This window comes from Poeciliopsis prolifica, unplaced genomic scaffold, assembly GCF_027474105.1.
Source record: "Poeciliopsis prolifica strain line A6 unplaced genomic scaffold, Auburn_PproV2 SCAFFOLD056, whole genome shotgun sequence".
In the NCBI taxonomy this organism is placed as follows: domain Eukaryota; kingdom Metazoa; phylum Chordata; class Actinopteri; order Cyprinodontiformes; family Poeciliidae; genus Poeciliopsis; species Poeciliopsis prolifica.
Window position 1 is genome coordinate 688,202 of NW_026562431.1, and position 21,767 is coordinate 709,968.

A 21,767-nucleotide genomic window follows, 5' to 3' on the forward strand; every position below is an offset into this window, starting at 1 on the left:
GGAGGTCTTGGGAGATGAAGACTCAGCGTGGGGGTATGGTCTTCAGGAAGATTTGGTCCGCTTATTTTCCCAAGCCCACCTACCTCAGGTTCTTCAGATCCCTGTGGGTTTCTCAGATGGAACCTGCAGCAAAAAGGAATACAGCATGGTTATGGCATGGAGGGAAGGAGAAGGGGGATGAGGATAATGGGAGAAAGGGAATGAAAGGGAAAAATTTGATCGATTGAAGTGGGCTGATGTAAAACAGGTAAATGATAAGAGAGGGTGGAGTTGATGAAACGCAACAGAGAATGGGTGTGCAGAGTATAAGTAGATTACTTGGAACATTGGAGTTATGGTTTGGGTGTGTCAGTGCTCCTGAACTTAAGTTAATGGAAGAATTATATATTCTGTGTGTATATATATATAGATATATATATAAGTATGTATCCCTTGTCCATCCATCCATCCATCTTCTGCCCTTATCCGAGGTCGGGTCGCGGGGGTAGCAGCCTAAGAAGGGGCCCAGACTTCCCTCTCCCCAGCCACTTCCTCCAGCTCCTCCGGGGGAATCCCAAGGCGTTCCCAGGCCAGCCGAGAGATGTCGTACCTCCAGGGTGTCCTGGGTCTTCCCCGCAGTCTCCTACCGGTGGGACGTGCCCAAAGAACCTCACCAGGGAGGCGTCCAGGGGGCATCCTGACCTGATGCCCGAGCCACCTCAACTGTCTCCTCTCTATGTGGAGGAGCAGCGGCTCTACTCTGAGTCCCTCCCGGATGACTGAGCTTCTCACCTTATCTCTAAGGGAGAACCCAGCCAACCTACAGACAAAAAATCATTTCAGCCGCTTGTATGCGAGATCTCGTTCTTTCGGTCATGACCCAAAGTTCATGACCATAGATGAGGGTAGGAACTTAGATTGACCAGTAAAAGAGAGCTTCGCTTTTTGACTCAGCTCTCTCTTCACCTCGACGGACCCGCTTCACAGCGGACGCCACCCCAATCCGCCTGTTGACCTCCCGCTCCCTTCTTCCCTCATTCGTGAACAAGATCCTAAGATACTTAATCTCCTCCACTTGAGGCAGGACATTCCCCTCGACCCGGAGGAGGCATCTACCCTTTTCGGGCTCAAGACCATGGTCTCGGACTTGGAGGCATTGATCATCCCGGCCGCTTCACACTCAGCTGTGAACCGCTCAAGCGAGAGCTGCAGATCATGTCCCGATGAAGCCAATAGGACCACATCATCCGCAAAAAGCAGAGATGGAATCCTGATGCCACCAAAACAGATCCCCTCAACACCTTGGCTGCGCCTAGAAATTCTGTCCATAAAAGTAATGAACAGAATCGGTGACAAAGGGCAGCCCCGGCAGAGTCCAACCCTCATCGGAAACGAGTCTGACTTATTGCCGGCAATGCGGACCAGACTCTGACACCGGTCATACAGGGACCTGACAGTCCATATCAAAGGGCCCGGTACCCCATACTCCCGGAGAACCCCCCAGAGGGCACCCGAGGGACACGGTCGAATGCCTTCTCCAAGTCCACAAAGCACATGAAGACTGGTTGGGCGAACTCCCATGCACCCTCCAGGACCTTGCTGAGGGTGTAGAGCTGGTCCAGTGTTCCACGACCAGGACGAAAACCACACTGCTCCTCCAAAATCCGAGGTTCGACTATCCGACGGACCCTCCTCTCCACCCCCCGAATAGACCTTGCCACGGAGGCTTAAGAGTGTGATCCCTCTGTAATTAGAGCACACCCTCCGATCCCCCTTTTTAAACAGGGGGACCACCACCCCAGTCTGCCAATCCAGGAGTACTGCCTCTGATGTCCATGCGATACTGCAGAGTCGCGTCAACCAACACAACCTTACAACATCCAGAGCACTGAGAAACTCTGGGCGAATCTCACCCCCGGGGCCCTGCCACCAAGGAGTTTTTTAACCACCTCGGCGACCTCGTCCCCAGAGATTGGAGAGTCCAACCCAACATCCCCAGGCTCAGCTTCCTCAATGGAAGGCATGTCAGTGGGATTGAGGAGGTCTTCGAAGTACTCCGCCCACTGGCCCACAACGTGAAGAGTCGAGGTCAGCAGCACACCATCCCCACTATAAACAGGGTTGGTTCTGCATCGCTTCCCCCTCTTGAAATGCCGGATGGTGGACCAGAATCGCCTCGAAGCCATGCGAAAGTCTTTCTCCATGGTCTCTCCGAACTCCTCCCATGCCCGAGGAGGAGTTCCCTTGTGTACCTCATAAAAACACATTATATGTTGCGTATAATAATCGATAATAAAGAAGAGAAGGCTAGTGTGATACTTTGGTTTAATATAATTTTCATAATACTCAATTTTTCTTGAAATTTTAAAGACACATTCACGCGCTAATGATTGAAATCTACTGAATTGTCAGGCAGTCTGATAGAAGCGGCGATGCAATTGGGTTTTCTAAACATTACCAGCAGATGATATGGCTGAACTGTTTTGGTGACGATTCAAATACAGATAAGGAATTAAATGATTACAGGGAAAACTCCAACTGCCGACTTTTCTGCTACTTTTTATCAAGTGATACATTTGATATTACTTGAAATTTTATGCCAAACACACATTTGTCCTACACTAAGAGTTTTCTGCTTGACGCATCAGCAGCAAAACTGCTAGTTTAGTGTTGAAGAGGAATTTTAGGGAAACTAACTTCTAGCATCAATACAGTATTTTTCCATGAATTTTACAATTTCCAAAAGTTGTACATTTCTGAAATACGTTTGAAAACATCAGTAAATAGACTGATGCTTATTTACACATCAGTAGACAAGGTGATGGTTATTTACTGATTATCACTAAATAAACATAAAATAAAAGTTCATTTATTTACTGATGCAATAATAGCATGACCAGTATTGCTGAAATTTAAGTTTATTTAATTAGTCAATTAAGTCACTAAAATAAATTAACTTTTTAATCAAATTCTACTTCATTTAAAATGACTGCATTTTAAATTAAATAAAAATTATCTGTCCTGAGTTACAGTAACACTCTGAACAGCATGTGGTATGTAGTGCTTTGCATTTTAACTTTGTATCTTCTCATTTTTACCATCGATATTATGGATTTTTTTTTTTTCAGTGAAGCAAAAGACTGTAGCTCGAATAATATGCAGAAATCCACTGTAAAGTGGGGGAAACATTTGCCAAACCCAATGTAAGCAATGATAATTGGAATGGAATCACATAAATTCAGGAACATAACTAGTAGTGATGAAATTGAAAAGGTGGATTGTAGTGAGTCACACTAAATGTGCTGTAAAACCCGTTGCAGGTGTTTGTGAAGTTCCACCAACCAACTTAGGGGGACCTTTTGGTATGTTAGCCCAATCCTTTGCTTTTGGAGACTGAGATCGCAATGAAGGATTAAGAGATTCTTAATGGAAAAACTTTAAATTGACAAGATTGGGTCATGAGTAAAGTGCTGAAAAACCTGTAGCAGGTGTTGATGACTTCTCACTTACTGGTTTTGATGGTGCTGTTGGTTTCTTAAACTGTTAATGGGAAAGCTTTTGACTTATAAATTTAGCAAATTTACAAAAATTGGGACATAATAATAATATTGTAAAATCTGTGGCAGTTGATAACTTCTCACATACCGGTTTTGGTGGGACTGTTGGTTTTTTAACCTCGTCCTTTTCTTTTGGAGACTGAGGTGACAATGAAAGATTAAAAGAGTGTTAATAGAATAACTTTTTTCTTGTAAATTTAGAAATCTTACGAAAATTGGGTTATGACTAAAGTATTATAACATCTGTGGCAGGTGTCTCATGTACTGGTTTTTGTGGCACCTTTGGTTTCTTTTTCCCATCCTTCTTTTCTGGAGACTGAAATCACAATGAAGAATAAAAAGATAGTTAGAGGGAAAACATTTGTCTTATAAATTTTGTAATTATACATCAATTGGGTCATGATTAAAGTATTGTAAAATCTTTGGACAGTGTTGATTACTTCTCACATACTGGTGTTGGTGGGACTGTTGGTTTTTTAACTTCATCCTTTTCTTTTGGAGACTGAGTAGACAATGAAGGATTAAAAGACTGTTAATGGGAAAACATTTGACTTGTAAATTTTGCAAATTTACAAAAATTGGGTCGTGAGTAATGTATTGTAACAACTGTGGCAGGTGTGTCACTTACCGTTTTCGGTGGCACCTTTGGTTTCTTTGCCCCATCCTTCTCTTTTGGAGACTAAGTAGACAATGAAGGAATAAAAGACTGCTACTAGGAAAACTTTTATCTTGTAAATTTTGTAATTTTACAAAAATTGGGTCATAATTAAGGTATTGTAAAATCTGTGGCAGGGGTTGATAACTTCTCACATACCGGTTTTGGTGGGACTGTTGGTTTTTCTGCCCCATCTTTCTCTTTCGGAGACTGAGTAGACAATGAAGGATTAAAAGAGTGTTAATAGAATAACTTTTGTCTTGTAAATTTAGTAATCTTGCAAAAATTGGGTCATGATTAAAGTATTATAACATCTGTGGCAGGTGTATCACGTACCAGGTTTTGTGGCACCTTTGTTTTTTTTCCCCCATCTTTCTCTTCTGGAGACTGAGTTGACAATGAAGGATTAAGAAAGGGTTGGAGGGAAAACATCTGACTTTTAGATTTTGTGATTATGCATCAAATAGTTCATGATTAAAGTATTATTAAATCTGCTACAGGTGTTGATGACATCTCACAGACCAGTGTTGGTGGCACCTTTGGTTTCTTTGCCCCGTCCTTCTCTTTCGGAGTCTGTGTCAACAATGAAGGATTAAAAGACTGCTAATAGGAAAACTTTTATTTTGTAAATTTTGTAATTTTACAAACATTGGGTCATCATTAAGGTATTGTAAAATCTGTGGCAGTTGATAACTTCTCACATAACGTTTTTGGTGGGACTGTTGTTTTTTTTTTTACCCCATTCGTCTCTTTTGCAGACTGAGATCACAATGATGGATTTATAGAGGGTTAATGAGAAAACTTACGACTTGCAAATTTTGTAATTGTACATCAATTGGGCATGCTTAAAGTGTTGTAAAGCCTGTGACAGGTGATAACTTATAACTTACCGATTTTGGTGGCACTTTCGGGGTTTTTTTCTGACCCTTTTTGTTTTTAGACTGAGTCGACAATGAAAGATTAAAAGACTGTTAAGGGGAAAACTTTACATTGAACAGTTTTGTAATTTTAAAACATTGGTTCATATTTTCAGTATTGCAAATCCTGTGGCAGGTGTTGATGACTTCTCACGTACCGGTTTTCGTGGGACTGTTGGTTTGTTTGCCCCTTCCTTCTTTTTTGGGAGCTGAATATTCCATCTTTCTTTGGCTGTAGATGGTCCAAATACCCAAAATGGTTTTGATTAAATATCTGTCGTGTGGGATGCTTTTAGAAATGAAGCTGACATATATGAAAGATCAGGTTGTTTCATTTAATGATGTTTTTACTCACCACAGCTGGTTATCTTTATCTCCATGAAGGAATAACTTATGTGATTCTTGAGTAAGCAGCGCAGATGACCTGTTGCCTTTGGTTGCAAAAGAATGGTGCAAGTCTTATCATGTTCATAATAGGGCTCAGACCTTTTCTTAGCATATCCAGAGAAGTACTTAGAGTTTTTCAGAGGTTTTTTATTCATAGTCCACTTGCAGACATAATTGCCCTCTTCCTCAGGAAAGCAGAACACCCTCTGCTCTCCAGAGGACGTACATTTAGAAACTACCCAGGGAGTTGACACAGGAGCTGAGAGATAAACCACAGAAGTATTATTGAAATTTTAAGTTAAAATACAATTCAATTGACAGAACAGACATGATAGTTTTATTTCACATTCTATAGATGAAATACAATGTTAGATTTTTATAATTGCTATTAATGTATGAGAAGAAAATAAAAATAAGTAGAAATGTAGGAAGATCAACATCTAATTACCTTCAATAAAAAGCTTCAAAGTTCTTATAACTTTGCGCTTTCGACCTTTCTTGAACACAACAAGTTGATATAAACCGCTGTCGTGCCTTCTAAGGTTAGTGATCTTAACTGTTCCATTATGTGGAAAAAAGCTAAATCTATTGTCCTCTGTACGAGCTACAATCTTTTGGGACCTCCAGTGGAATAACTGTGAGCGTTTCTTTGCCCAAATGAATTTAGATAGTTTTGTGGCCTTATTCATTATCCGAAGGTTCACTGTTCCTCCTAAGGCTCCAAAACAACGAACTTCCTTCTTTCTGGCATTGCAGGAAGATTCCATACCTTAGAAAAATAGAAAAACGGGAAGACAAATTTATTTGCATGAAACCATTTTTAACACCTCACAGCAGCAAGACTTAACTTTGAAACAAAAAACTTTTGGTTCAGCCAGCTGATGACTGTTCAGTTGGTTACTCCTATATGGACAGTTGTAGTTCCTTACTATCAGAGAGTCCACAAAATTGAGCGAATCCAAAACAATCTCCTATGATATGAGAAATATGAGCTGTAAGTCCTTCCTGGAGGAGGACATCTGCTGAGAAATGCAGATAATAGCCAACGTTTTCTATCTTCTGCTATCAACTTTTTACTGTCATGAACACTGAAATAATCCAACATCATTTTGTCTGTTTTTTCTTGTGTTTTCTGCTCTGTCTTGTCAAAACCTCATCTGCCCATGGCAGATGGCTGTCAGTTATTCCTACTTTGACTGCTATTGTTATCAGTAGTGGTTGCATTTTTGTTTTTTTCTATAATCATTTCATGCCAAAAAAAGCTACAGATACCTAATTAAAAACGACAAATACATTAATTTGACATTAATGCTAACAAAGTGTGTACTAACTTAATTTGACAACAAAAACTTTATTATCAATAAGATATGATTATCATCCACACAGTAATGATGTGTGTGTCTGATAATATCAGAGGCATGACCCAATGCAGACACAGCAAATGAAGACTTTTAATTTTGGTTTAAGAAGAAAACTTTAAGAATATCCTTGAAATCCAAGGCATTAAAAAATGAATCAATGTAGAAAATATTAAACAATGTGTCATTAAGAGATTTCACAATGTAGAATGTATGAGAAATCCAGACAAAACAACCACACAGTCAATAAGGTGTTATGTGAAAAAAATCATGAAGAGCTCACCACAACAGACTCCTATCAGCATCAACTGCAGTCCAATCACAGCTTTCATGTCTCTAAAAAGATGAGCTTTTGTTGTTGAAGAGCTGTTAAAATAAACATATTATACAGTTGATAGCATGCCCTATTATTGATTAGCTTCAGAAAAAATATTGTACAAATACCTTCGGTTCAGGTAATTGTTAGCTTTTTCTATCACTCAGCTCTTCTGTTGGGAGCCCAAGGAAAGGAGCTGGAGTCAGTAGCAAGCCAGAGACTAATTTATTCTTGACCACATGTAAAGTTGTACAGCACTGAGCCTTTATGCAGTGTTACCACAGAAAGAGCCCAGAAATCAGAGTACATTACATATTTATCTTCTTTGGTAAGTACGCCCCGGACAATAGGCTGGACTTAGGAATACGCCGCAATCTACTTGGCCATATGCTAATACCGTGGGCAGGCCAGCTTCTGCATGTCCAGTCATTACAAAGTGATACAAAAGTGTGTTTTGTTTCATGCATGTGACTAATTGCAGCAGACCTACTGATAGCAGAAGACCTTGACAATATTCCAGTGCTATTATTGAAGAAAATAGGTGAAACAATCTTTCCATTTGTGATGCAAGCATAAAATTTGCAACATGTATCTACTGTTGGGGATGGCAAAATTCAATATGGCAAACCATTTGTCAAGATGGCTGACACATCTGACTGAGGTCAAGTCTTATGGATCACATAACTGGTAAAAAAAAAAAAAGAAGAAATAAATAATATCCAATATTTTCTTTTTTTTTTGCACTGACATGTTAAGGTAATTTTGAACAAAACAAAATTACCATCTTAGAACTCATTAGACTATGATAACATCCAGGATTGCCATCAAGATGAAATTATTTTAAATGCTTTTTAGGAGACTCAAACATGCTTAACAGTAATGTAAGTCATTTCCATTCCTAATCCATAGAGTTCTATAGGACATTGGTCTACACTTTGCAACTAGAACAGCTTCAACTCTTCTGGGAAGGCAGTCGCTCTGTCAGTTTACATGGCCGACCACTTTGTGAATGAGTTGCTGTCGTTCCCAAACACTTCCGTTTCCTCATAACACAGCTGACTGTGGAATATTTAGGAGCGAGGAAATTTTAACGACTGGATTTGTTGCACAGGTGACATCACAGTTCACAGAGTGACCCATTCTTTCACAAATATTTGTGAAAACAGTCTGCATGCCCAGGTGCTTCATAGACCACAGTGAAATAGCACAATAAGTTTAGATCCATTATCAGCTCTGACCAGTAGGGCGCGATCTCGGGCCTGTTCATATCTCAGGTGATATGAACAGGTCCTACTGGAACATTCAGTTCCTCCAACATGTAGTCTTTTCAGGGTTGTTACATTGTTTACTCTTAAAATGAAGGATAACAAAAAAGTGCACCATGTTCTTCCAAGTAAGTTCAAGGCCTGAACTTGATGTGTGAAATTAACTAAAATTGCATGTTTAGCTAATTACCATAATTAGGCTTCTTTTTCTCATTTAACTGTCATGTATGCTGTGTTTCTCTTCATTTGTAAACATATGGATATGTCTTTTTCTTTGGTGGACTTCCATTAGATGAGCCTAGAAGGATCTTAGCTTGACCTGTATCATCCTTCATCTCTGAAAACCTCATATTTTTATTATAATGTGTTATCTTGGCTGAAGATTTGAAAAAAGTGTTTTGTTTTTCTAATCAGTTTTCTTAAAAATGTGTTATGTTGTTGTTTTTTTGTAATCTTCCAATAACCTGTTGTACCTTTCTGTGACCATTATCTATATCTACACAGAAAACAATCTGAGTCATAAACAGGTCATCGCAAAATCTGACCACTTCAAAGATCCCAGCAAAGCCTCCATTTATGTCGTCACATGTTAGAGTTTATATCAGGCCTAAGAAATCCAACCTGGCCGGCCTGACCCACATTCAGCAACTGTTTCAGTCTAATGAACTGCGTCACCTGACTGACTTTGTTCATTAAATCATCCACTCCTCTGTCTACAGCCAGGGGTGTCAAACTCCAGCCTCGAGGGCCACAATCCTGCAGTTTTACGATGTGCCACAGGTACAAAACACAGGAATGAAATGGCTTAATTACCTCCTCCTTGTGAAGATAAGTTCTCCAGAACCTTGCAAATGACCTAATTATTCTATTCAGGTGTGATGCAGCAGAGGCACATCTAAAAGTTGCAGGACACAAGCCTTCGAGGACTGAAGTTTGACACCCCTGGTCTGAAATGCATGCAGCACTGAGAAGACCACATGACAACACACCATGGACTTTAATTAAAATTTTAATTTAAATTATTGCACTATAATTAAAATTTTAATTTTAATTATAGTGCAACTTCCGACTCCTAACGGGAGTTGCTGGTGCCTATCTCCAGCTGCGTTCCGGGCGAGAGGCGGGGTACACCCTGGACAGGTCGCCAGTCTGTCGCATTTTTCAAGCCAATGCAACAAAAAAAAAAGTGAAACGCAGATAAAATACCTATATATTTTTCAATTGATTTAAGTCTAAAATAATTGATCTGAGCCTCCAGCCAGTTCTCCATTTCCACATTTAAGGCTCCCATCTCTGCTGTTGTGGTTAATAATGTGCAAATAAAACCATGGAGCAATAGTTAACTGTGTCCAAAGGCCTGACTAGTTACTGATAATTAATACATAAACAAAACAGTGTGTGGCTGCATCATGGCATGGATTACTGTAAAAAATCCCTGCACTGTCCTGAAGTGTAATGATAATTCGGTATAAGGCAAAATACATATCATACACTGTTTACAACAGGTTGTTGAAGTAAGTATTAATCATGTTGGAAAATGAAAGATGATACAAATGGTGATAAAGGGCATTGACCTTTGGAAGCCTAGAGCTCATATGGGTCACTGGTCCCACAGGGGGAGAAAGGTGAGAGAGGCTGGAGGGGTCTGTATGGAGACATCGGAACTCCTGGGATGATAAAGGTACAACAAAGCTTTAATTCATCTTACATTTCACCAAGTCATGGAAAAATATCTCAACTATTTAAAAGAAAATGTAATAAATAATTGTTTCCATGTATGTAGAACAAAATCTTTCACCTCATTTTATTTTGTAGTGTTAGATTACACATTTTAAAACACCTACTAGTGATGGTAGTCATGAAGCGTTTCGACCCAAAGCAAAACTGTATTGATACTGTGTCTACACTGTGTCACTGAATACGGACACCTGCTGGACATTAAAAATTCTTACAGGCAATAAAGTTGACAGACTGATTTGATGACTTGGTACTAAGTCATTGTATTTTATTATATATTATATATTGCATTTTCTCATATCTTCAGTTAAATTCCAAATATGTTTGGTATTCTTAGATAGTCAACAAATAATGTGAAAATGTACCAAAGAGTGAAAATTTAAGTGAACGTGTTTGGAATGAGGATGTTTGTGGACTGGTTTTTTTGTTTGTTTGTTTTTTCTTTACACATTTTAATAAAAAAAAAAAAAAAAAGTTTTTCCAACATTTTGAAATTTAGACCGTTAGACTTTGTTGACACAACTTCTTCCGTAGAATAAAATGAAGTAAATACATTTATGTGAAACAATTTATAAAAAGCAACTGAGTAATTTGTAGAATGCCTGTTTTCCTGAGTTTATCCTATGTGTATCTGTGATTCATTCTGATGTCCTATAATGCCTCAGCATTGAGGAGGTGGATTTATTTAAATAAGACAGTTCTGTCAAACATATGCAACACTTAATCTTCAGAACATAATATAAAAGTAAACTAAGATTCAGAGAGATCAAGTAGAAACTAAAAAGAATCGGATGAACCAACAACCAAGTGATAACAACACCTTATTTTCTGATGTTAGATCAAAATGGTCTCAAACTATGAAATCTTTCTTTTGCCTTGAGGATCAATATTGACGCTGTACCATAAAAGATCAAGAATTCTTTTTGCAAATGTATTACGTTGAGAGATTTACTTCCTTATACACACAGTATGGCGCCAGTATCATTTTGAAACAGTTCCTGTATCGGTCACGTGACTTGCTGAAAGCAACACGCGCATCAACAAGGGGTTTTGTGTATGGGCTTCACTCATGCGTTGACGCGTCGGTGTTGACGGACCCATCACTACCACCTACACTTTCTGTTTGTTCCAAGTCACAAAATAAAAGATATGAAATTTCCTAACTCTACTGTAAAGTCAGTGTTTGTCTGCAGTTGATATTTTTAAATAGTTAAATGTTACATTTAAATAACACTCTGAATCTCAAAGTACAAATTAGAACATTTTGCTTGTTTGCTTCTCCTGTAATGTTAAAATCAGCCACCTTAATAACCAGTATGATGTACACTGAAAAAACATAAAGTCTGACCAAGTACTATTGTGCAAATATCTTAGTGCATTTGAAATAAGACAAAACTAATTTCAAAGTAACTTTTCAGCAAGATATAGGAGCTTGTGTTAAATCAATAATTCCACTATAATAATTCAGTAGTTCCACTTGCAGATTGTTTCACTTATAGCAACGCAGTTTTTCCATGTTATAAGTGAAATAATCTGCCAGTGGAACAAATATGTTTCCATCAATATTAAGAAATTATTGACTTAACACAAGATCCCATTTCTTGTTAAAATGTACTGTGAGCTTTCTTTGTTTTATTTCCTTTGTACTAAGATATTCACACTAGAACTAAACAAAAAGTCTTGGTACAATTTAGTTTTTGCAGTGTAAGCTAATAACTGCTGGTATGGTGTAGCCTAGGAATGATGAAGTATCTGGTTTTGACATGTTGTTATGAGGAAGGGGCCAATTAAAATCTGGTTTTGGCCCCAAAAAACTTGGGCTGGCCTTGTTGGGGTTTATGAATTTAGCACAAGTGGACAACAAAATGGACCTAAGTGAGTTTGTGTTGTGTTGTTACAGGGCAGTAAAGGTCATCCAGGACTCAGGGTGAGGAACGTTTTCTCCTGCCTTTTCCTGCCAGCCCTCTCTGAGCTGCTTGTCTCTCATCTGCTGTTTTTTCTAATTATCAGGGTGATAAGGGCCTCAAAGGATACAGAGGCCCCACAGGAGAGAAGGTTAGGAAGTCAGAGCTTTTTTCTCCACTCAATGCTGAATGAAACACACTTGGATCTGGTGTATATGTGTGTGTCCACAGGGCAAGCGTGGCGTCCCTGGGCCAGCTGGAGAGCAGGTGAAACTCTGACTGATGAGTGGTAGACGAATATAGAAGCTGCATGATGGAGAGGCTGTGACAGAATGCATGTCAGGGAAGATGGTAGGTCCACACAGATGTACTGCATGCATATTCCAAGTATTCATGATTGTAGTTGATTAACACAAAGTAGTGTTAATCACTACTTGTGTGATTAACAATTAGTTAATCACATTTCTTAACTACTTGTTAACACAAGGGTTAAGTACTTATATTAACAAGTATTTATTGATAAGTACTTGTTTATACAAGTTAACAAATACTTAACTTGTGTTGAGTTAACACAACTTAACACATTCCCTAAGTGGATGGAATGTATGTATCTATAGTTATAAGTATATTCAAACATTAATTTTTCAAAGAGTCAGCAAGTCAGTAAATGTGTGCAGGGCTTAAAAGGTTCTATGGGACCGGCCGGGGAACAGGGAGACCCTGGTGCAGCAGGACTGCATGGTCTACATGGAGAGCCTGGTCTACCTGGACAAGGTTTGTATAAAGAAATCTATGTAAAATAGTTATATATAAAATTCATTTCACTCCAAACAAGTGTAACTCATTATGTAGATTAATTCCACACAGTCTGATGTTTTCAAGTCTTTATTTCTGTTAAAGTTGATTTTCTGCTTATATTTAATGAAAGCCCATTAGAATATTACCTTGACTTTATACATTTGTTATGACCTTTCCATCTGAAATCATGGATGTTGAGATCAGTGGTTTCATATATTGGCAGTTGCCCAGAGTAACAGTAGAAAAGGTGTGCATGGTGAAAAGAACAACTCAGCTGTATTTGCAGTCCTGCAGAGTTGCTCATTTCAGCAGGCAGGAGTCAGACCTTCCATGCAGCCAGCAACAATGGAGATAAAGGGATCTGTGAGCCTTAGAGACTTCACAAACTCTAATGTTTACCTCTGTAGAATATGTAGTGTTTGATCCACATCCCTACAGTTTTATTGTGGAATTATGAGCACAAAATCCTAACATAAGAGGTTAGGCGCTCTGGTCCTGGCTGAGTGAAGCAGCTCGTGTTGTTCCAGTGTACATCCTGCCTGGCCTGCAGGGAGACTGGCAGCAGAGGACCCCTAACCCCCTGCAGCTGCCCACGAGGTCAAAGTTCACCATTGGACAATGTCCTGAAAGTCATTAAACTCACCCACATGGGTAACAACAGAGAATTAGCTCACCTTAAGACAACAGAGAGGAAAAAGAAAAAAGAAAAACATCACATGGCTCACTATTCCTTTTCAGTCGTGCCTCCCTGAGTGAACTGGGTCATTGAATTCCTCAGGGGGGTTATCATACTGCCATTGCACCTGCAGCCGGGCCGGGTAGCACAGCTGGAACTTGACCGCATCCCCTCTCAAGGCTTGGTTTACGTTCCGAAAGGTGCGGCGCTGGCCCATTACCTGACTGGTGTAGTTTGGGATAATCAGAACTTTGTTCCCCTTATATTCCAACAGCTGCGTTCTGGAAAGGTGTCGGATTTGCTCTTTCGTCTGGAAGTGATGTTTTCGGGTAATGATGGTATCCGGTTTCTCACCCACCGCTGGCTTGGGCCACAGAGAGCGGTGTGTGCGTTCAACCTTCAGTGGATGTGGGAAATGTTGTCTGCCAAGTAGTTTGGGGATAAGCTTAGAGACAAATTCAGTTGGTCTACCTTCTTCTGAGCTTTCTTTTGTGCCAACAATTTTGATGGCATGTCTTCGGGAGCGAGCTTTCAAATCCAGCACCTTAGCTTGCTGCTGGGTTACAAGTTTTGTGAGCTCCGCACGTTTCGTTTCAAGTTTCCCCAGACGCTTCTTGTGAGCGCTAATTGCTAATTCTTGAACGACCATGCGGTTCTGCAAGTCAGTCTGTGCAGCAAGGATAGACTGGAACTTCGCTTCAAGGGCGTCAATGCGCTCATCGAATTTCTGAAGAACTGACGCTGAGATACACTTACAAATTTCCTGGCACATCTCGACCATCTGTTAATAGGAAAACTTAACTTGTAAATTTTGTCATTTAAAAAAATTGGGTCATGATTAAATTATCGTAAAACATGTGACAGTTAATGATAACTTCATACTTACCAGTTTTGACGGTACTGTTGATTTGTTTGTCCCATCCTTCTCTTTTGGAGACTGAGTAGACAATGAAGCATTACAAGATTCATAACGGGACAACATTCCATTTACAATTTTTGTAATTTTACTAAATTGGGTCATGATTAAATTATAACAAAACATGAGAGTAATTGATGACTTCTCACTTACCAATGTTGGTGGGACTTTTGGTTTTTTAGCCCCATCCTTCTCTTCTGCAGACTGAGTAGACAAAGAAGGATTATAAGTTTCTAAATGGGTAAACATTTAATTGTCCACTTTTGTAATTTCACAAAGTTTGGGTTGTTATTAAAGTGCGGGGAAGGTGTAGATGACTTCTCACTTACCAGTGTTGCCGAGACTGTTGGTTTTTTAGCCAAATGCTTCTCTTCTGGAGACTGAGTAGAAAAAGAAGGATTATTAAATTCTTAATGGGAAAACATTTCACTTGTAAATTTTGTAATTTTACAAAAATTGGGTCGAGATTAAGGTGCTGTAAAATCTTGGGCAGCGTTCGATGACGACTCACTTACCAGTGTAGGTGAGACTGGTGGTATTTTAGCCCCATTCTTCTCTTCTGGAGACTGAGTAGACAATGAACATTTAAAACAATGTAAATCAGAAAACATTTGACCTGTAAATATTATAAATGTACCACAATTGGGTCATAAATAAGGTGCTCTAAAACGTAGGGCTGGTGTTGATGACTTCTCACTTACCAGTGTTGGTGGGACTGGTGGAATTTTAGCCCCATTCTTCTCTTCTGGAGACTGAGTAGACAGTGAACATTTAAAACAATGTAAATCGGAAAACATTTGACCTGTAAATATTATAAATGTACCACAATTGGGTCATAAATGAGGTGCTCTAAAACCTGGGGCAAGTGTAGATGACTTCTCACTTACCAGTGTTTGTGGGACTGTTGGTTTTTTAGACCCAACTTTCCCTTCTGGAGACTGAGTAGAAAGACAAGGATTATTAAATTCTTAATGGGAAAACAGTTGACATGTACATTTTGTAATTTTACAAAAATTGGGGCGTGATTGAGGTGCTGTAAAACTTGTGGCCGGTGCAGATGACTTCTAACTTACCAGTGTTGGTTGGACTTTTGGTTTTTTATTCCCATCCTTTTCTTCTGGAGACTGAGTAGACAAAGAAGGATATTAAGTTTCTAAATCGGAAAATATTTAATTGTCCACTTTTGTAATGTAACGAAGTTTGAGTCGTTATTCAAGTGCTGTAAAACGTGTGGCAGGTGCAGATGACTTCTCACATACCAGTGTTGGTGAGACTGGTGGTTTTTTAGCCCCATCCTTCCCTTCTGGAGACTGAGTAGACAATGAACATTTAAAACAATGTAAATCGGAAAACATTTGACCTGTAAATATTATAAATGTACCACAATTGGGTCATAAATGAGGTGCTCTAAAACCTGGGCCAGGTGTAGATGACTTTTCACTTACCAGTGTTAGTGGGACTGTTGGTTTTTTAGCCCCATCCTTTTCTTCTGGAGACTGAGAAGACAAAGAATGCTTATTAAATGCTTAAAGGGAAAACATTTGACATGTACATTTTGTAATTTTACAAAAATTTTGTCGAGATTAAGGTGTTGTAAAACCTTGGGCAGCGGTCGATGACGACTCACTTACCAGTGTTGGAGGGACTGGTCGTATTTTAGCCCCATCCTTCTCTTCTGGAGACTGAGTAGACAATGAATTTTTAAAATTTTGTAAATCGAAAAACATTTGACCTGTAAATATTGTACATGTACAAAAATTCTGGCGTGATTGAAGTGCTGTAAAACTTGTGGCCGGTGCAAATGACTTCTCACTTACCAGTGTTGGTTGGACTTTTGGTTTTTTATTCCCATCCTTTTCTTCTGGAGACTGAGTACACAAAGAAGGATATTAAGATTCTAAGTTGGTAAATATTTGATTGTCCACTTTTGTAATGTCACAAAGTTTGAGTCGTTATTAAAGTGCTGTAAAACATGGGGCAAGTGTAGATGACTTCCCACTTACCAGTGTTAGTGGGACTGTTGGTTTTTTAGCCCCATCCTTTTCTTCTGGAGACTGAGAAGACATAGAATGCTTATTAAATGCTTAAAGGGAAATCATTTGACTTGTAAATTTTGTAATTTTACAGAAATTGGGTCATGATTAAGATGCTGTAAAACTTGTTGCAGGTGTAGATGACTTCTCACTTACCAGTGTTGGTGAGACTGGTGGTATTTTAGCCCCATCCTTCCCTTCTGGAGACTGAGTAGACAAAGAAGGATTATTAAATGCTTAATGGGAAAACAGTTTATATTTACGTTTTCTAATATTACAAAAATTGGGTCGAGATTAAGGTGCTGTAAAACTTGTGGCAGGTGCAGATGACTTCTCACTTACCAGTTTTGGTTGGACTTTTGGTTTTTTATTTCCATCCTTCTCTTCTGCAGACTGAGTAGACAAAGAAGGATTATAAGTTTCTAAATGGGTAAACATTTAATTGTCCACTTTTGTAATTTCACATAGTTTGGGTTGTTATTAAAGTGCTGTAAAACACGGGGAAGGTGTAGATGACTTCTCACTTACCAGTGTTGCCGAGACTGTTGGTTTTTTAGCCAAATGCTTCTCTTCTGGAGACTGAGTAGACAATGAACATTTAAAACAATGTAAATCAGAAAACATTTGACCTGTAAATATTATAAATGTAACAAAATTGGGTCATAAATAAGGTGCTCTAAAACGTAGGGCTGGTGTTGATGACTTCTCACTTACCAGTGTTGGTTGGACTGTTGGTTTTTTAGACCGATCTTTCCCTTCTGGAGACTGAGTAGAAAGACAAGGATTATTAAATGCTTAATAATCAGTTGACATGTACATTTTCTAATTTTAAAAAAGTGGGTCGAGATTAAGGTACTGTAAAACATGGGACTGGTGCAGATGACTTCTCACTTACAGTTGACATGTACATTTTTTAATTTTAAAAAAATTGGGTTGAGGTTAAGGTACTGCAAAACATGGGACTGGTGTAGATGACTTCTCACTTACCAGTGTTGCTGAGACTGTTGGTTTTTTAGCCCCATCTTTCTCTTCTGGAGACTAAGTAGAAAAAGAAGGATTATTAAATTCTTAATGGGAAATCATTTGACTTGTAAATTTTGTAATTTTACAAAAATTGGGTTATGATTAAGGTGCTGTAAAACCTTGGGCAGGGGTCGATGACGACTCACTTACCAGTGTTGGTGGGACTGGTGGAATTTTAGCCCCATTCTTCTCTTCTGGAGACTGAGTAGACAGTGAACATTTAAAACAATGTAAATCGGAAAACATTTGACCTGTAAATATTATAAATGTACCACAATTGGGTCATAAATGAGGTGCTCTAAAACCTGGGGCAAGTGTAGATGCCTTCTCACTTACCAGTGTTTGTGGGACAGTAGGTTTTTTAGACCCAACTTTCCCTTCTGGAGACTGAGTAGAAAGACAAGGATTATTAAATTCTTAATGGGAAAACAGTTGACATGTACATTTTGTAATTTTACAAAAATTGGGGTGATTGAGGTGCTGTAAAACTTGTGGCCGGTGCAGATGACTTCTAACTTACCAGTGTTGGTTGGACTTTTGGTTTTTTATTCCCATCCTTTTCTTCTGGAGACTGAGTAGACAAAGAAGGATATTAGGTTTCTAAATCGGAAAATTTTAATTGTCCACTTTTGTAATGTAACGAAATTTGAGTCGTTATTCAAGTGCTGTAAAACGTGTGGCAGGTGCAGATGACTTCTTACATACCAGTGTTGGTGAAACTGGTGGTTTTTTAGCCCCATCCTTCCCTTCTGGAGACTGAGTAGACAATGAACATTTAAAACAATGTAAATCGGAAAACATTTGACCTGTAAATATTATAAATGTACCACAATTGGGTCATAAATGAGGTGCTCTAAAACCTGGGCCAGGTGTAGATGACTTCTCACTTACCAGTGTTAGTGGGATTGTTGGTTTTTTAGCCCCATCCTTTTCTTCTGGAGACTGAGAAGACAAAGAATGCTTATTAAATGCTTAAAGAGAAAACATTTGACATGTACATTTTGTAATTTTACAAAAATTTTGTCGAGATTAAGGTGCTGTAAAACCTTGGGCAGCGGTCGATGACGACTCACTTACCAGTGTTGGTGGGACTGGTCGTATTTTAGCCCCATCCTTCTCTTCTGGAGACTGAGAAGACAATGAATTTTTAAAATTTTGTAAATCGAAAAACATTTGACCTGTAAATATTGTACATTTACAAAAATTCTGGCGTGATTGAAGTGCTGTAAAACTTGTGGGCGGTGCAGATGACTTCTCACTTACCAGTGTTGGTTGGACTTTTGGTTTTTTATTCCCATCCTTTTCTTCTGGAGACTGAGTACACAAAGAAGGATATTAAGATTCTAAGTTGGTAAATATTTGATTGTCCACTTTTGTAATGTCACAAAGTTTGAGTCGTTATTAAAGTGCTGTAAAACATGGGGCAAGTGTAGATGACTTCCCACTTACCAATGTTAGTGGGACTGTTGGTTTTTTAGCCCCATCCTTTTCTTCTGGAGACTGAGAAGACAAAGAATGCTTATTAAATGCTTAAAGGGAAATCATTTGACTTGTAAATTTTGTAATTTTACAGAAATTGGGTCATGATTAAGATGCTGTAAAACTTGTTGCAGGTGTAGATGACTTCTCACTTACCAGTGTTGGTGAGACTGGTGGTATTTTAGCCCCATCCTTCTCTTCTGGAGACTGAGTAGACAAAGAAGGATTATTAAATGCTTAATGGGAAAACAGTTGACATTCACGTTTTCTAATATTACAAAAATTGGGTCGAGATTAAGGTGCTGTAAAACTTGTGGCAGGTGCAGATGACTTCTCACTTACCAGTGTTGGTTGGACTTTTGGTTTTTTATTTCCATCCTTCTCTTCTGCAGACTGAGTAGACAAAGAAGGATTATAAGTTTCTATATAGGTAAACATTTAATTGTACACTTTTGTAAGTTCAAAAAGTTTGGGTTGTTATTAAAGTGTTGTAAAACCTGGGGAAAGTGTAAATGCCTTCTCACTTACCAGTGTTGGTGAGACTGGTGGTTTTTTAGCCCCATCCTTCCCTTCTGGAGACTGAGTAGACAAAGAATGATTATTAAATGCTTAATGGGACAACAGTTGACAATTTTGTAATTTTACAAAAATTGGGTTGAGATTAAGGTACTGTAAACTTGAGGCAGGTGCAGATGACTTCTCACTTACCAGTGTTGGTGAGACTGGTGGTATTTTAGCCCCATCCTTCTCTTCTGGAGACTGAGTAGACAAAGAAGGATTATAAGTTTCTATGTGGGTAAACATTTAATTGTCCACTTTTGTAATTTCACAAAGTTTGGGTCCTTATTAAAGTGCTGTCAAAACACGGGGCAGGTGTTGATGACTTCTCACTTACCAGTGTTGGTTGGACTTTTGGTTTTTTATTTCCATCCTTCTCTTCTGGAGACTGAGTAGACAAAGAAGGATATTAAGATTCTAAATTGGAAAATATTTTGTTGTCCACTTTTGTAATGTCACAAAGCTTGAGTCTTAATTCAAGTGCTGTAAAACATGGAGGAAGTGTAGATGATTTCTCACTTACCAGTGTTGGTGAGACTGGTGGTATTTTAGCCCCATCCTTCCCTTCTGGAGACTGAGTAGACAAAGAATGATTATTAAATGCTTAATGGGAAAACAGTTGACAATTTTGTAATTTTACAAAAATTGGGTTGAGATTAAGGTGCTGTAGACTTGAGGCAGGTGCAGATGACTTCTCACTTACCAGTGTTGGTTGGACTGTTGGTTTTTTAGACCGATCTTTCCCTTCTGGAGACTGAGTAGAAAGACAAGGATTATTAAATGCTTAATAATCAGTTGACATGTACATTTTCTAATTTTAAAAAAAGTGGGTCGAGATTAAGGTACTGTAAAACATGGGACTGGTGCAGATGACTTCTCACTTACAGTTGACATGTACATTTTTTAATTTTAAAAAAATTGGGTTGAGGTTAAGGTACTGCAAAACATGGGACTGGTGTAGATGACTTCTCACTTACCAGTGTTGCTGAGACTGTTGGTTTTTTAGCCCCATCTTTCTCTTCTGGAGACTAAGTAGAAAAAGAAGGATTATTAAATTCTTAATGGGAAATCATTTGACTTGTAAATTTTGTAATTTTACAAAAATTGGGTTATGATTAAGGTGCTGTAAAACCTTGGGCAGGGTCGATGACGACTCACTTACCAGTGTTGGTGGGACTGGTGGAATTTTAGCCCCATTCTTCTCTTCTGGAGACTGAGTAGACAGTGAACATTTAAAACAATGTAAATCGGAAAACATTTGACCTGTAAATATTATAAATGTACCACAATTGGGTCATAAATGAGGTGCTCTAAAACCTGGGGCAAGTGTAGATGCCTTCTCACTTACCAGTGTTTGTGGGACAGTAGGTTTTTAGACCCAACTTTCCCTTCTGGAGACTGAGTAGAAAGACAAGGATTATTAAATTCTTAATGGGAAAACAGTTGACATGTACATTTTGTAATTTTACAAAAATTGGGGCGTGATTGAGGTGCTGTAAAACTTGTGGCCGGTGCAGATGACTTCTAACTTACCAGTGTTGGTTGGACTTTTGGTTTTTTATTCCCATCCTTTTCTTCTGGAGACTGAGTAGACAAAGAAGGATATTAGGTTTCTAAATCGGAAAATATTTAATTGTCCACTTTTGTAATGTAACGAAATTTGAGTCGTTATTCAAGTGCTGTAAAACGTGTGGCAGGTGCAGATGACTTCTTACATACCAGTGTTGGTGAAACTGGTGGTTTTTTAGCCCCATCCTTCCCTTCTGGAGACTGAGTAGACAATGAACATTTAAAACAATGTAAATCGGAAAACATTTGACCTGTAAATATTATAAATGTACCACAATTGGGTCATAAATGAGGTGCTCTAAAACCTGGGCCAGGTGTAGATGACTTCTCACTTACCAGTGTTAGTGGATTGTTGGTTTTTTAGCCCCATCCTTTTCTTCTGGAGACTGAGAACAAAGAATGCTTATTAAATGCTTAAAGAGAAAACATTTGACATGTACATTTTGTAATTTTACAAAAATTTTGTCGAGATTAAGGTGCTGTAAAACCTTGGGCAGCGGTCGATGACGACTCACTTACCAGTGTTGGTGGGACTGGTCGTATTTTAGCCCCATCCTTCTCTTCTGGAGACTGAGAAGACAATGAATTTTTAAAATTTTGTAAATCGAAAAACATTTGACCTGTAAATATTGTACATTTA

General features: G+C 38.7%; 2 protein-coding genes and 1 long non-coding RNA gene across 5 annotated transcripts; all 3 read right to left on the bottom strand.

The window, feature by feature from the left end:
- Positions 1-7,432, bottom strand: LOC129379229 (triadin-like). 3 transcript variants are annotated; one of them, XM_055059922.1, is made up of 14 exons: positions 7,298-7,432; positions 7,137-7,219; positions 5,944-6,264; positions 5,464-5,754; positions 5,267-5,340; positions 5,082-5,132; positions 4,714-4,764; positions 4,528-4,578; positions 4,351-4,401; positions 4,165-4,215; positions 3,988-4,038; positions 3,817-3,852; positions 3,625-3,675; positions 1-123 (listed from the first exon to the last, which is right to left on the bottom strand). In XM_055059922.1, the coding sequence occupies exons 2-14, from the start codon at positions 7,183-7,185 to the stop codon at positions 94-96; spliced, it is 1,158 nt and encodes a 385-aa protein (XP_054915897.1). In that variant the 5' UTR covers positions 7,186-7,219; positions 7,298-7,432; the 3' UTR covers positions 1-93. The 3 variants fall into 3 exon arrangements, with proteins under 3 accessions (XP_054915897.1, XP_054915898.1, XP_054915899.1); XM_055059923.1 differs by lacking the exon at positions 3,625-3,675; XM_055059924.1 differs by lacking the exons at positions 3,625-3,675; positions 3,817-3,852; positions 3,988-4,038; positions 4,165-4,215.
- Positions 7,433-12,944: 5,512 nt separating this feature from the next.
- On the bottom strand, positions 12,945-19,804 carry LOC129379179 (zonadhesin-like). Its single transcript, XM_055059829.1, has 22 exons — positions 19,709-19,804; positions 19,529-19,579; positions 19,157-19,207; positions 18,971-19,021; positions 18,785-18,835; positions 18,599-18,649; positions 18,413-18,463; positions 18,227-18,277; positions 18,042-18,092; positions 17,858-17,908; positions 17,672-17,722; positions 17,486-17,536; positions 17,213-17,263; positions 15,725-15,775; positions 15,539-15,589; positions 15,353-15,403; positions 15,167-15,217; positions 14,981-15,031; positions 14,795-14,845; positions 14,619-14,669; positions 14,436-14,486; positions 12,945-14,330 (listed from the first exon to the last, which is right to left on the bottom strand). Exons 1-22 carry the CDS (start codon positions 19,802-19,804, stop codon positions 13,608-13,610), a joined length of 1,839 nt encoding a protein of 612 aa, XP_054915804.1. The 3' UTR covers positions 12,945-13,607.
- A 277-nt stretch (positions 19,805-20,081) lies between these two features.
- Positions 20,082-20,777, bottom strand: LOC129379249 (uncharacterized). The gene is made up of 4 exons (XR_008608156.1): positions 20,721-20,777; positions 20,536-20,586; positions 20,262-20,312; positions 20,082-20,132 (listed from the first exon to the last, which is right to left on the bottom strand). It is a non-coding gene; the product is annotated as an uncharacterized LOC129379249 (long non-coding RNA).
- Positions 20,778-21,767: the final 990 nt, after the last annotated feature.